The sequence below is a fragment of the Artibeus jamaicensis genome, unplaced genomic scaffold, assembly GCF_021234435.1.
Source record: "Artibeus jamaicensis isolate MK-2021 breed Jamaican fruit bat unplaced genomic scaffold, CSHL_Jam_final contig_391, whole genome shotgun sequence".
In the NCBI taxonomy this organism is placed as follows: domain Eukaryota; kingdom Metazoa; phylum Chordata; class Mammalia; order Chiroptera; family Phyllostomidae; genus Artibeus; species Artibeus jamaicensis.
The window spans coordinates 1,538,956-1,554,172 of record NW_026521814.1 but is presented as its reverse complement, the minus strand read 5'-3'; the positions used below and the strand labels follow the sequence as shown (position 1 = coordinate 1,554,172).

At 40.1% G+C, this 15,217-nt stretch overlaps 1 protein-coding gene across 2 annotated transcripts in view; it reads left to right on the top strand.

The window, feature by feature from the left end:
* The first annotated feature begins 1,041 nt into the window (after positions 1 to 1,041).
* Positions 1,042 to 15,217, top strand: part of IFIH1 (interferon induced with helicase C domain 1) — a 51,129-nt gene continuing 36,953 nt past the window's right edge. Inside the window, exons 1-4 of one of the 2 annotated variants that reach the window (XM_053665164.1) lie at positions 1,042 to 1,807; positions 5,742 to 5,843; positions 7,680 to 7,848; positions 11,454 to 11,600. In XM_053665164.1, coding sequence (XP_053521139.1) covers positions 1,355 to 1,807; positions 5,742 to 5,843; positions 7,680 to 7,848; positions 11,454 to 11,600 — 871 coding nt within the window. In that variant the 5' untranslated portion in view covers positions 1,042 to 1,354. The remainder of the gene's footprint in view (positions 1,808 to 5,741; positions 5,844 to 7,679; positions 7,849 to 11,453; positions 11,601 to 15,217) is intronic. The other variant, XM_037140404.2, reaches the window with a different exon arrangement.

The following is a 15,217-nucleotide window of genomic DNA, read 5'->3' as shown; positions in this document are numbered from 1 at the left end:
TATATATGGCTTCTGTGCTAAAATGAAGCTGCCATTTTTCAGTGTGGAGTCTTTTTTTTTCCCTCATGACATAGACAAATGTTGATGTTTACTACAAGTTGGTACATTAGTTGCTAATTAAGTTCCTAGCTGCTTCAGCCAGAACTTGCTGTATTGAATCCAAGAAAAGAATGGCAGCTATGTCAAAAATCAGTCGTTGGGGATTTTGTTTTATTAAAGGAAAGTTGTATATGAAAGGATATGGGGAATTCACATGCTGGGAGATACAAAACCTTCAGTCTTGGCTTCCTCCTAAACTGAGTTGGTGGTTAAAGTATCCCTGGGTATATCACTAGGTCCTGGTCAGAGCCAAATAAACACTCCAATCTACAAATGGGCCACTAAAGTTAACTTTGTCATGACTTACTCTTTTCTCATATTCACCCAGAAATTCCCCAAGGAAACCTTTAGTTCTCGGGAAACCACAGGACGTCAGGTTTGTATCTAGAAAGGGTGCAGTGGTCACTTTATCCTGAGGTTGTGGAGTTACACCCTTCTGGAAATATATCTTGTTAGCTTCATCTCTCCACCTGTCCGTTGCAATCTTACCACCCTGGCGGGGCCAGAACCTGCTTGCATTCTCCAGCTATGGCGAGCTCCTTCCAGTAGGGCATCAGTTTCTCTTCTCTTCTGGGCTGGAAAGTCCCGATACACGCGCTCTCTTGCCTTCCACATTTTAGCTGACAAAGATGTTTTGCCGTGGGAAAGAAGTCTGATTTAAGAGGCAGGATCCTGCAAGGGAGACAAAAGGCCCGCGGGTGGTGCACTGCCGGAGCACCGGGGCCTCCCCAGGACGGACGGGGCGGGGCGAGTGCGCTTTCCTTTTCTCCGTCCGCGGTGCACTCAGCCAATGGACTCCCCTCGCCAGAACGATCACGGGGTGGCTCCTCTGGGACCTGGCAGCCACACCCGCGCCCCGGGGCTGACGTTTGGAAACTCCTGAAGAGGAGAATCGAAACAGAAACCGAACTGCCTGGCCAAAAGCGAGACTCAAAAGCTCCCAGCCGAGAGCGCAGCCGCGGCTTCCAGGTTTCCACCGGCAGCACTGCAGAGGCAGTGAGTCCGCGCTGTCGACCGCTGCTGCGTCCCCGCCTGGCACTCCACGCGCACCTGCCCACCTGCCCACCTGCCGGTTCCACCGCACCGCCGCGCGGATCTGGGGGTCCCTGTGGCCAACCCGGTTGCTGTCAGGCACGTTGCTGCAGACCCTGCTACTCCGAGGCACGGACAGTGGTACTCACATAGCACCTGTTGAGCAGAGAACAGCAACCTGTCCGTCTACTTGGGAGAACCTCTCCTTTTCTGAGAAGGAAAGATGTCGAACGGGTATTCTGCAGATGAGAGTTTCCAATATCTCATCTCGTGCTTCCGGGCCAGAGTGAAAATGTACATCCAGGTGGAGCCCGTGCTGGACTACCTGACCTTTCTGCCTGCAGAGGTGAAAGAGCAGATTCAGAGGACTGCCCTCACTGAGGGGGACATTTGCGCAGCTGAACTGCTCCTGAGCACCTTGGAGAAGGGAGGCTGGCCCCTAGGCTGGACGAGGTTATTTGTGGAGGCTCTTCGGAGAACAGGCAACCCTTTAGCTGCCCGCTACATGAACCCTGAGCTCACAGACTTGCCCTCACCATCGTTTGAGAATGATCATGATGAGTGTCTCCAACTGCTGAACCTCCTTCAGCCCACTCTGGTGGACAAGCTTCTGGTTAGAGATGTCTTGGATAAGTGTGTGGAGGTGGAACTGTTGACAGTCGAAGACAGAAATCGGGTAGGTGTCGGTACCCGATTGTCAGTACCAGGTGGAGTCCAGCTTTTAGGCAGAATTTGCAACTCAGGGCTGGTCATTTTTTGGCCCCATTCCAAATGTTCTTTGACATCTTTGGGTAAATCTTGCTCCCCCCCCCTTCTTGAGAAAAGAATGTCTAGGTACTTAAAACATAACTTTGAACATTTAAATACAAAAAGGCTAATTGTTCTAATTCTTTCACTGAAATAAGCAAGAATTAATTCTAGAATAATAATATGTGCTAATAGATAACATTTATTGAACACTTACTGTGTGCAATTAGTATATTTTGTAAAATGTATTATCAGTGTTCATGCTCAGAAAGAATAATCCATTGGGGTGTGTAATGTTATTGACTGTTTTACAGATGAGGAAACTGAGGCAGGTTAAAAACTTGTCTAAGGTTTCCTAGGAAGACGGTGGCAGAGCTAGTGATTTAGGGCCTGATGGTGTGAAGTGTTATGTCTTTTTCACCTGCTACGGAACAGGGATCATTAAAACATGGCACATGGGCTGAATCCACACTGCTCTTGGTTTGCCAGGCCCAAAAGCGAAGACTGGCTTTTAGAGTTTTAAATTTTGGGTGTTTATAAAGAAAGTTTTATTAGAACACAGCCATGCTCATTCATTAGAGATAGATTATGGCTGCTTCTGCACCTCAGGATAACCCACAAAGCCTAAATATTTATTATCTGGACTTCAAGGAAAATATTCTCAATCTCTTGCCTATATTGTGCATTATGCCATTTAGTCTTGGCCTAAATGGGGAAATCACATATAATATATACATTTTTTTCCTTTGGAGGTTCAACATTCTCTGAGAATCAAAGTTGGAAGATTCGTTGAGAAAACATGTCTGTAGTTGCAGTTTTTCATATTGGTGGAGCAGTGGATATTTTAGGTAGTATTTCAACAGGGTGAATTTTGCAAGGGACTTTACACTTAACATAATGTTTTGTTGTTCATTTTCAATGAGTAAGGGTGTACTACTAAGTATAGACATAGGGACCTATTTGAATCTGAATTATCAGGGTAATAGGTCAAAGTCTTATCCTGAAAGGCAAACTGGGAAATAAACCTATGACTAAAAGTCAAAGGCCTTGTCTAACATGCTATGAATTTAACATTTTCTTTCATTCATTCATTCTTTTTTTTTTTTGACTTATTAATTGTTGGTATCTTTATTACAAGGTTTTGGGCCTTGGACTCATATCAGCTTATCATGTGACTTAGTCTTTAGTGACTAAATTTCATGTTCCCTTGTAGATTTGACAGCTATGGGGCCTGTCCAAAAACCTAAACATGCATCTAATTTTGATGGCTGGTTTTCCCAACAAGTAAATTACTTTACACTGTTGTCTGTAACGTTTATGTAGTTTTGTGTATTGAGAACCAGCTAGAACGCATTATAGTAGTCCAGCTGGATATGACAAATGTGTACATCACTGTGGCAGAATCTTAATTTGGAAGACAGTATGCAGCCTTCAAGCCAGCTGGAGATAGAAGATGGCATTTTCCGCCACAGTAGCTGTTAGGAAGTCCAGAAGCAACAGAGTCCAGTAACACCACAAAGCTGTTTATGTTTGGTGGGTATGATGTCCCGATTGCCAGCGAAACAGCACTTTTCCTTATTTACTCTAAATACTTCTGCCTATCAGCATCACTTTTGTCTTGCCTGGATTGAATTTCCTCCAGCTAGATTTTATCCAAGTTCTTGATTCTGGCAAGCTAGGAGGCAGCTAGCAGTAATGCAAGGGAGTTGACACAAGGAAGATATAGAGTAAAGGGACATTTGCGTACTGGTAGCAGTTAAGGCTAATGCAACCCAAACTCTCCCTCAGATTCATATCTCAAAGGAGGCACCGAAAGACGAAGGGGCTGTGTATTTGAAGCTCTTTAAAAAAGAATAGTGTCTCTGTGAGATTCTGGAATGATTTTTGTGCACATCATTTTACATGTGTCATCAGAATAAGAAATACACCATGGTGAACAATGGGAAGGATGGTTTAGAGGTTCCTCTAGGTTTAGAGGAATCTATTCATAGGGAGGCCATTGATGAATGTTTATCTGAAATGGGAAAAGTGCAGTGGGAAAAGCATGAGAATTTGGAATGGAAATGTCTGGACTTAACCTCTTTGTTTCTTATCATATATGTTACTTTGGGCCAAGTTTTTTAAGTTCCTTGATTTAAGTTTACCCATGAGAATTAATATAATAATAATTTCTTCTCCCACAGAATTTTAGTGAACACAAAATCATGTTTATGAAAAAGCTATATAAGTAGTAAAGAGGTATTTTGCTGCGATGATGATAACTTTTATTATAATTTCATTTGGTTACATTTGCTTGTGAATTTACAGTTTCAGGGATTTAGGTTAACTGAGATCTGATTTTTAAAGTCCCTGAATTATAAACTGGGACTACCTTTATCTTTCCACCTTTAAGCTCCCAGAACCTAACCAAGACTAGTATAGGGTTGGTACTTAATAACTATTGATTAATACTTATGTGGTTAGTTAAATTTATTTCCAAAGAGTTGTCTAGAATAAGAGAGGAAAACACATGATATAATGAATCATGGCAGACACTGGGGCATGGACGGGTGATAAACATTAAGAGTTCAAAATTTGTTGTTGGACAGCTTAAAGTAGCATTTAACTAAGTAGTCAGAACTTCTAAAAATCATATTTTATTTTAATTCTTTTCTAGTTTTCCAGGAGACATTGTTTACTTGGTCTGTTAGTTTAGGATTCTAATCTCCTTATGTCAGCTCTCCTCCCCACATGGTACAGCTTCTGAAAATGAGCCCGGATTTAATTTTGTGTCCAGCGACTACCCAAAGAAACTTGTGTAATTGTTTTATCTATTCATTAATGAATTTGTAGAATGGCACAGAGGTGCCATGATAATGAGAAGATTGGAGAATAACACAGATATTGTCTGTACTTTCATGGAGCTTGTGTGATAGTGTTGATCAGTGTTCATTCTTCTAACAAATAGTTACAGAATGTCCAGCTTCTGCTAGACATTATTGCGAATACTGGTGACTCAGAAATAAGTACAAGAATCGCTTTATGGATTGTTACAATAGAATGATCACTAACTGTAAGGAGTGCCCATGGATCGACCTGCTTCTCCATTAGGATGCTTATCAGACATCTTGGCCCATTCATTGACTTCGCCATGAATTCTGGAAAAGAAATGGTCACATAAACATTTTCATAATGTCTTAATATCATTTGGAGCAGTTGAAGAGAAGTGCATGTGTCAGCTCTGGGCAGCACAAAGCATAAGCATTTATAGTCCTGGAAAACCCCATACAACTTTTCTTTGCACAGGAGAACCCAAGATGCTAGGACCAATCCAACTAGAAACCTAGTCCACTAGTCCAGTTCTGCCTACAGGAAATTGAGTACCTTGGTCCTTCCCCACCAGTTCACTATATTACTAAATAAAGATAGATAAGAATTTTAGTTGCGGGAAAAAGTATTAATAAGAAGCTAGTTCTGTTCATTTGACAATATACAATCATTTGGTAAGATACTAACTTTTTAGGGAACTGGTTCTTTAAAATTCTTTGCTTTTAATGTAAGTTTTAGTTCCTTATTTACTGGTACTTTAAGAGTTGAGCTTTGCTGTATTAAAAAAATCACCATTATATTTAAATAGCTATCTACGGTTATGATGAGGGACAGAAAACATTTTCATCAAGCTGTACAATTGTGTTAGTAAACCAGTGCTTATTGGAAATATCATTGGTTACTCATTTCTGTTGGAAAGAAAAACATAAATCAAAGAATCTAGAATATGAAAGCATTAAGTTGTATTATCCATAAGTTCATATTTACCTTATATACTTTAAATTAGATAAGAATGTATTCATAGACATTTCAAATTATGTGTAATTGATTTTCAGAGAAAAAATTCAGTGTGGGAGGAACATGAGTGGGAATCATTATACGTTCTGTTGCAGCCTCAAGTCAAAATATTTACCTTCCAGGAATTTCATCAGTCAAGTGTATGTATTGAATCTAATATCTTTACTGTGTTTTAGGAGAGCAGATTAAGTAAAAAAATATATTTATATATGTATATAGTTGCTGCAAAGTGTGTTGATGTATTTTCTAACACCCAATCAGGGAAGATTCCTTAAAAATTCAGAATCTTGATGAAGCTGACAAAATTGCACAGGTATTATATGCAGTTCCACATTCAAATAATAAAAATACTTACAGGAAATAATGACATAAGAATCCTTAAATACTTGAACTCAGTAAGGACAAAGCAAGTTTGATAAATGTAATTTTATAGTAAAAATTAACTGATTAATAGTTAAAGAAAATTTAATGGATAAATATGCTTAGGTTTTTAATGAAAGTATTTATTACAGTGCTTCACTTGTTCTTTTTAGAGAAATTCTTTCTGATTAAGTTAGCAAATAATAATAAGGTCATTTTAAACACCATTGAAAACAAAGAATTTTTATTAAAGAAATTAAAGAAAAAGGTAAGAAATGAGCAAGAATCTGCTTACGAAATGCCATGGGGAGATGAACTGAAATCACCTAAAACGTATAAAGTTCAAGCAGTTATTTTAAACCTTCTTGCCAGAAAACGAACTCAGAGTTAGGGACATTATTGGCACAGGAAGGCGGATTGCCTGCAGTCAGCTTCTCCCTCTGCCGTGTGCTGGTGGTGTGTCCTCAGGGAGGCAATTGGACTTCTGTGCACCTTGGAGTTTTGATCTGTACAATGGGTCAATATTGTTACCTTTTTTTATAGTTGCAGGGTTAATATATCCAGGGCCTTTATAATAGCATTATTAACTATTAGCTAATGAGACTACAGTATCCTCTGGGTAGAAACCATGCTATATGCTTACATACTAAGCAGTGTTCACTGGTAAAATATTTGTAAAGGTAGATGTTTTTTCCTAGTCATCCATAAAAATAGCTAACACTGAATCTGTAGACATTGTACCCCAAAATGCAAATTCCTGACTTTAAAAGCTTATAACATATATTTATAGGGACTAGGAAACACATATATTTCATAGGAAAAACTACTCTAGCTATGCAGTAGATCCCAGACATCAGTATTCGTTAAAGCTGAGTCCTGTGTGCAGCAAAGATGCCTGAAGTCTTGTTCAGTTGCTGCATTTTACAAATGTAGCAACTGAGGCTTGACCAGAGAGATAAAGTAGCTCCCCTGATGGCAAAGCAAGCTGGTGGTGTCCTGTTTTCTGCTCTAACTGTGGCCTGTGTTTGTCCACGTTTAGCAAGGTTTGCTTCGATTATTCATCTGAGAGGGAAATTAAGTGAAGCCTAAGGGTTGTAATGAAAGAATGGACAAATAATTCTGCTCCCTACTTTAGAAAGGAATAGATAGAGAGTTAAACCTGTCTCATAATTTTAAATAAATGCCAACTTAAGAAAAATACTATAGTAATAATAAATATTGCTAATATTAAATAGGCAAGAATATAAATCTGTGAGAGTAGTGACTTCATCGTGGCAATAGTGAAGAAATAGGAGTTAGATAAGAAATGCTTGACTTACCACTTTCAGACTCCACGAGTTCAAAGTAAAAATCGGGACCTAAATACACAAAAATGAATTGATGCAAATAAACATAAAATGGCTAGAGAGTAAAGGCCCTTTCTTTTGCATCCCTTCCTCAGAATGGCCGAGGTAAAACATTTATTGCTACAAGTGGCCCTGCTCCTTTCTCTAGCGTTGGAAATGTCTTTTATTTACACTTAGGCTTAATGCTCAATTTTGCTGAAGGCTAGTTCCTTTTTAAATTAATTCTGAAGATGCTTGACCTTCTTGAATTCTGCTTTTCTCTGAAAACAGGTGTCTGCTGCAGAACGTGACGGGAACGAAGCGGGTGTGCGAGAACTGCTGAGGCGGATTGTGCGGAAAGAAAACTGGTTTTCCACCTTCGTGTTGGTTCTGCGGCAGACGGAGAACGGAGCCCTCGCCCTGGAGCTGACGGGCTCCAGCACCTCCGAACCCGGCGCAGGTATTTCTGGTTCCACCGGGGAAGAGTTTGCGCGTTCGATCGGTGGCTGAGAGTTTAATGAAGCCTGCAGACACAAGGCCACACGCTAAGATATTTAGAACCAAAATTTCAAAACTGAAAGGGCTTTCAGAGATCATCTCTTTTTCTCCTCTTTACAAATGAGAAAACTGCTGCCTAGGAAAACATTAACTTACAGAAAACCACAAAACTTAGCAAAATACACGAGAATATTGGGACCATTGGCAGCTGACTCCGACACTCTTTCCATTACCCCCACCTTATTTTAAAAACAAGGTGATTGAAATTTTTATCAAGATATTTTTAACATTGAACAAATTGGAAGACAATGTTTTAATGGTTATTATGACTCTGCTGCATAGTCTTCTTGGTATTTATATATGTTTTAAAGGAATTTATTAAATATGTGATTAAATGTCTGTAATAGCCAACATATTTGTATATTACTTCATGGGAGTTTTTGACATTATTAAATTATAATAACATAAGTAACATTTTATAGCCATATATCTGTAAAGCTGGTTTAAACTGCCATTTTATCCCTGGCTGTGCTGCTTAATTGGAGGGTGTGGTCCCTGGACCCCAAGATCGCAGGTCCGATTTCAGGTCAGGGCACATACAGGAAACCACCAAGGAATGCGTACATAAGTGCAGCAATAAGTTGATCTTTCTCTCCTCTCCCGCTACCCCCTTCCCCTCTCTCTCTAAACTCAATTAATAAACTGCGATCTTATTCTTTTCAGAGTATGTATCTTATGTTTTCAAAAATATCATACATAAGACAAATTGAAAGTTAATTGGTAATAACTGATTTAAATGAATTAGAATTATTTCAAGCTCCTATCTACCCATTTGGTCATTCATTCATGCAACTAACTTTCATGAGTACCAAAGGGGTGCCAGACACTTATAGGGGCTGAGGCTGTGGACTTGAAGGAGATACACAACCTCCTCCCCCTATATACCACACTTTCTAATAAGATATGGAGTAAATGATTTCCTAAGTTACCTATACAAAATAAAAAGGTAGCTGCTAATGATTAACAGTTTATTATGTTTTTATATTATATTAATTAGATAGCTTAATTTTGCCCAGTGGTTTGAAGTACATACAAAGATATACATATATATAAAGATAGATACATGCTAGATACATAGAAAGGAAGAAATATTTTTACTGTGCTGTACTGAAATGCTCTAAAAATATTTGGATAAGGTCTTTTATCTTCACCCTAAAACAATGCTTGGTAGTGTCATATGCTCATGCCCCCCCCCCCCCCCAAAGAGAAACTCTCAGGAGGCCTTGCAGCTATCCATTCTCTCTCTTGAATTACTCAGGATTAAGGTAGGGGGGAGGGGTTCGATCAGTCAAACTCGGTCAGTCCAACTTTCAGAATCCAGATAGTCACCCCAGCATCTGTCTGCAAGCAGGTTCCAGGTTTCTACTGTCACTGCTTCTGTTCCACAGGAAAGCCAAACTGTACAGAAAGTCCTGTCAGTTGGAAGCTTTACTTTGCATCAGCTTTCTGGAAGGGCCTCAGTTGCAACATCAAGACTATGATTTTTTACGCTTACAAATTTCGGCCCAGCCATTGTTCCCACAGCAGGTCTCTAAGACCAGTTTGCGAAGTCTGAAGGTACTTCCAGCTAAAGCTACATACAAAGAGAGTACTTCCGCCTCTCTCCTACATGCCGCAGAGATGAGCTGAGCCCCAGGCTAGACCATCCCTTTCATGATGAATCCCTTTCAAGATGCCATAGGAACACTTCCCTTTGTGCCAAGCATTCTAGAACTTGACCTTCAAAAGGGAATGACTGCTGTTTGGTTCCCCCCCCCTTAGACATTTTAGCCTTGGTATATCAAAGACTATTAGAAAGGTCAGCCTTTCAGATCACATAAGACCTTCTCATATCCATCCCCCAAACTAGAGAGTACCCATCCCTCGTACACTTGTGTGCAGTGGCATAATTGTTCACTAGAGGGTCTAGGAGATCTGCTCTAAAGTGTCTTCTAGATTCTCCTGACAAAGACAATGTGTCTGGCAGTATTTCTTGCGAAGATATTTTTAAGTTCTACTTTACAAGTTACCTTGCTAGAAGTTTAATGTAATTTTTCAAATTGTAATTCTTTGAACAATAACAATCTGTAAAGAGTATGTATAGTAAATCTCATATCATACCTCTTATTACTGACTTTATTCTCTACTATTAATTTGTACTTAAGCCTCTTTCAAGTTCTCTCAGCCCACGCACACATCAAGGCTGGCCAGGGCCAAGCATTTCAGAGAAGTGGGAAGTCCTTATGAAAAGAAAAATAGTGGCACCAGTTCCCCATCAGCCTTGCATCTATCCCTGGGCCTGCAGCAGAGTCCTGTCATGGCTGGGGCCCCTCCCTCCTTGGTCCGAAGTGATGAATGTTGACTCAGATATGTGGGCTATTGTGAGGGCAGGGAGCAGAATGGAAAGGATCTCTGAGCTTCCTTTGAAGGTGGGGTGGCAGATGCCAATCTGGGTCTGGGGCTCAGCGTTCTTCTGCTCCCACACCAACTTATTCCAAACAAGTAGGACTTAACTTTTTCTTTCCTCAGGAAACCAAATCGGCAAAGTCAGGGATTTAGATATCGTTCACTGAACAGCACATCTGATCGTGAGAATCTAAGCATTTTTCTAGCAGGTCTTGATGATCAAAAAGTTAGTTGTGATTATTCTTGTGTCTAAGAGCTGCTATGGACTAAATTGTGTTACCCCAAATCCACATGCTGAAGCTGTAACTCCCAGGGAGACTATCTGGATACAGGGTCCTTAGGAATTAATGTTAAATGAAGTCAGAAGGGTAGTCCAAAATTATACTTCAGATTTTTTTCTGTATGGTATCAGTCTTCTCTGACAGATTGCAGCTTCTTAAGGACAGAACTCTCGTTTTTCTTTGTGACCACACAGCCCTTTAAGAAAATAGTCAATATATGTTGGTTGAAGGGAGAAGGACCGGATGGAAGAGGGAGAGGGAAGAAGAAGGGAAGGGTATGGAGTATTTCACTGAATGGTTAAAAACTCTCCAGAAATTAGGAATCCATGCATTTAGGCTGACAGTAAAGCATATGTACATCTCAGGTAAAACATACAGTGGGGGAACAAAATGGCAAGAGCACAAGCTAAAGAGAAACTACCACCAAATTTGCATTTTCATTAGCTCAGCCTTAGGTGTGACTTGCGCCACTGAGTGAGTGGCTTTACCTCTGAAAGGTGATGATGGCCAGATAGGGGATCACCTCCCTGCAGTGTCCACAAAACCAGACTCCAAACCTTTCACAGGGTCCAGGTGTCCAAGTGCATTCGGGCAAATCTCTATGAGGGACCCCCCCCAACTTGGTAGTCAGAAAAACAATAACTGGCATTTATAGTGTATAAAAGCTTATATTGCAATATAATGTACATTCTGTTTAGGATTCAAGGCATTGAAGTATATTCAGGCAAATCTCTATTTAGAACCCCCAATTTCATTTTCAAAATGACAATAATGGTTTTATGTATACTGTACAAAACTGTACATTGGGCTATTTTTTACATTCTAACACTTCTCTTTATAGAAAATGAGAATTTATCACAAGAAGATGGTTCTGAAGTTAAAGAGCCGCTTCTTTTAGCCTCAGATCCGCCAAGTCCGGAGACACAGGGCTGGGACTTGGAGACTAACTCCGTGGAATCATCTCTTGCGGATTCTTCTGCCATTTCAGGTACTTGCGACATTTCCACACTTTGCAGACACCAGTGACTACTTCCCAAAAAAGCAGTTCGTGCGTTGGTGACATCAGGATCTGTTAAGCAGAGGGAGAAAATTTGGGCTTTGGGGTTTTGTGAGCATTTTTATTAAAATAGTATTTTTAGAAGAGATTAAAATAATTCCTCTGGGGCTGAAAATGTTTTCAAAACTAATGCAATATTAATATGTTATGAGTACGAACACATTTGGTTCTAATTTTACTTTGGAAGACATCTGTGGTCCTTGCAATGTGGTAAATATCATACACATGCCCTCTATTTTACTGTTTTCAATGTACTTTCAAATATGTTATAGACATGTGCCTCGTAAGGATGCTTGCGTCAGTGATGACCGCACATATGACGGTGGTCCGACAATATTATAATGAAGCGGAAACATTCCTGTTGTCTAGTGACACTATGACCATTGTGAGGGCGCAGTGCAATGCATCGCTGACATGTCTGTGGTGATGCTCCTGTAAACAAAAAGCCTCCAGTCGTCTAAAAGTATAGTGCATACAGTTGCATAGAGTACATGGTACTTGTTAATAAATGACCATGTTAGTGGTTTATGTATTTACCATGCTGTACTTTTTATCACTGTTTTAGAGTGTACTCTAAAAGTTTGCCGTAAAGCAGTACGCCGTGTTACCCTGGCCCCAGCCTCATGCATCTCTTGTTTACTGAATCTCTCGATTGCCTCATTTTCTCTTGTGCTTGGTTTAATCTCATGGTGTTTTGTACACTAACATGCTGTAAAGGCTAGTGGCCTGGGAGCACTAGGCTACACCGCACAGCCTCAGTGTATAGTGGGCTGTACCATCTGGGTTTGCGTATGTGCACTCAGCAATGTTCGCACAACAACAGAATCATCAAATGATGTTTCTCGGAACATATCCCAGCTCTTAAGCAGCTTGTTTCATCCAAGGGCCTGATAATGAAGTAAGGCCATTACCTCACCCACTACTTCACAGACTGGGGTGTCTCAGGGAGGCTCAGCGGGGTAGCAGAGACTAAAACTAAGGCTGTTGATAGGAAGACACGCAGGTGCTTAACTGGCATTGGCTTGAATTGCAGTAACTAAGTGTGAGAATGAGATATCATGTTCAGCTTTTTGATGCGAAACAGCTCCGGAAGGATCAAACTAATTTAATTATGTTCCTCTCCCTCATTCGTTCATGATAGAATCCTTCTCTCTTCTTCTATCTCTTCAGCAGAGCCACATTCTGGTTTCTCAAGATATACTTAGTCTGCAATGAGCTGATAAGTGTTTAACAAATAGCTCTCTGGGGAAAAGAAAAAAGTTCTGATTGGCAGTGTATACCACTCTCCCTGGTGTAAATTCTCCCACTAAGGCTGATCTCAAGCCTTCAACTACTATAGCATTTTCATTGTAGAGGCATAAATAGCCTCAACATCATAGACAATATAGTAAATTGATCAGGAAATGATGGGCTGTAAGCATTCATTACCTTTGTTTTAATATAATTTATTTAATTGTATCACTACATTTATGTAACTTAATTTTTTTAAAGACCGCTCTCAACAACTGGCTCCCCAAATTTCTGAAAATGTAACAGTTGGCCCTTGTGAGCTGGTATAAGCTGACTCCAGCAACCACTGTAAAGAATACTATTTTTGATTCAGAAAAGTAACGAGGCTGCATTACAGCAAATTTGAGACATAGAAACATACAAAGTCAGCCATACTCCCATAGTACAGATACATTATTCGTAACAATCGAGTGTGTATCCTTCCCATCTGTGTACATACCTGGATGTTTATACATAATGCCATTTTTCCTGTGTTCTTTAGGTGTTCTACAGAATGGCTTATAAAAACTGAATGACAGTTTTATGTGCTGGGTACATTATAATGGATTATCTGATTATTAAACATTTATGATGCTTCCACATTTCCAAACTGGGAATAATGCCACAGTAACTCTTGTATTTGTGTCTCTGTTTAACTCTTATAAATGTATTATATAATTGAAATTTCTGGATCAAGTGATTTCTGCAATGTGAAGACATTTGATAATTGATGTCAGATTGCACTCCAGGACCTGGTATCAGCTCACGTGCCCTCCAGCAGCACGGAGAGCCCCTATTGCCCCGAAGCCTCTTCTGTCCAGGCAGGCGTGGGTGATGTTTTAACACTTTCGTCGCTGGGCATTTTATTATTTCAATTTGAATCTTTTGATTCCTAATGAAAAACATTTACAAGTGTATTCATTTTTGTTGTTGTTTTTGTTAATTACCTGTTTTTCTATTAGGTCCTTTATCACCTTCTTGCTGGTTTACATGAATTGTCTATAGCAATCCTTCGTCATGAATAGTACCAGTATTTTTTAGAGTTTGCTCGCTACTTAGGCTTGTTTATGGTGTCTGTTTTCTTCGCACGGTGCTCCTGAGGTCAGCTGGAGGAGGGTCTTCTTGCAGTGCAGATGCTGGTTCAGCGGGTCCTGTGTGGGGCCTGAGGTTCTTCCTGCCTTTCTCTCCTGCTCTCAGGCACTGCTGCTCCTGCCTGTCCTGGACTGCATGTTCCATAGCAAGGTTTAATGTCTAGGATAGCAGAGCTTTTAAACCTGACTTCTGGAAGATTTTTCTTGTTTCATTTGAGCAACTGTGCTTTCCTTCAAAAATCATATCAGTAGGAATGCCAAAACCCTCTATCTAACTTTGGAGTTTTCACCCTTTAATATGTTTCTTTGGCAGGCTACCTGACATCTCTGTGGGTGCCTGGCTGTTTTCTAAATCTACACTGGACAGAACCAAAGACAGGATAAAGGCTGGGAAATGATCCTTCGTCTCAAATAAGGTTTTCCTCAAAGGGTGCCTAGTGCATCTCATCAGATTGTACTTTATGTATGGAGGATTCTGAGTCTCACTCAAAGTGAACAAAGTTAAAAGCAAATCTTTTTTAAATTTCTGTTTTCCTACTGTTCAATATAAAACTTATAGCTGCATCTTGTGAATAAAAAATCTGGATCTTAGTAACTACCGTAGAGAACAGAAAGGGATTTTCTCTCCCGAGATTCCTCCCTTCCTCTCGTCCCTTCACTTCTTTCATTTAACAAATAGTTGTGGTGTCCCAGGAGTGTAAATCCAGGGGAGTAGGGGACAGAAATGGCTCCTCCTGCCACAGTCATTTTACCTGATGGCTGTGTCAGGCAAACAGTAGTCACTATATTAGCTGCATAGTACGTGCCATACAATAGTACTATAGCAAGTGCTATGAAAGAAAAGTACAGGCTATTAATGTATATAATAGTCTGAAGATATGTGCATGTTCAGGAAGATGTACAGTAACCTGAGGACTCCATCCCACACACAGACTTGAACTCTGTTCTAATCTGGAACGTCTTTGTGATGTAGATTTCAAAGCAGACTGGGGCCATTCTGGCTCTTTCCAGAGCAGTACCAAAGAGTTACCTATTTATGGAAATACAGTGTCTTCGCATTAGGGAATAGACGCTGCTGCTGTGAATTATTCCAAGTGTCTATTTTCTTGTTGCTCTTCAGAACTACAAGTGCTGATACAAGTAACTTGTAAAATACTGTGAGCCCAAAGAAGTTATGGAGTTATTTTG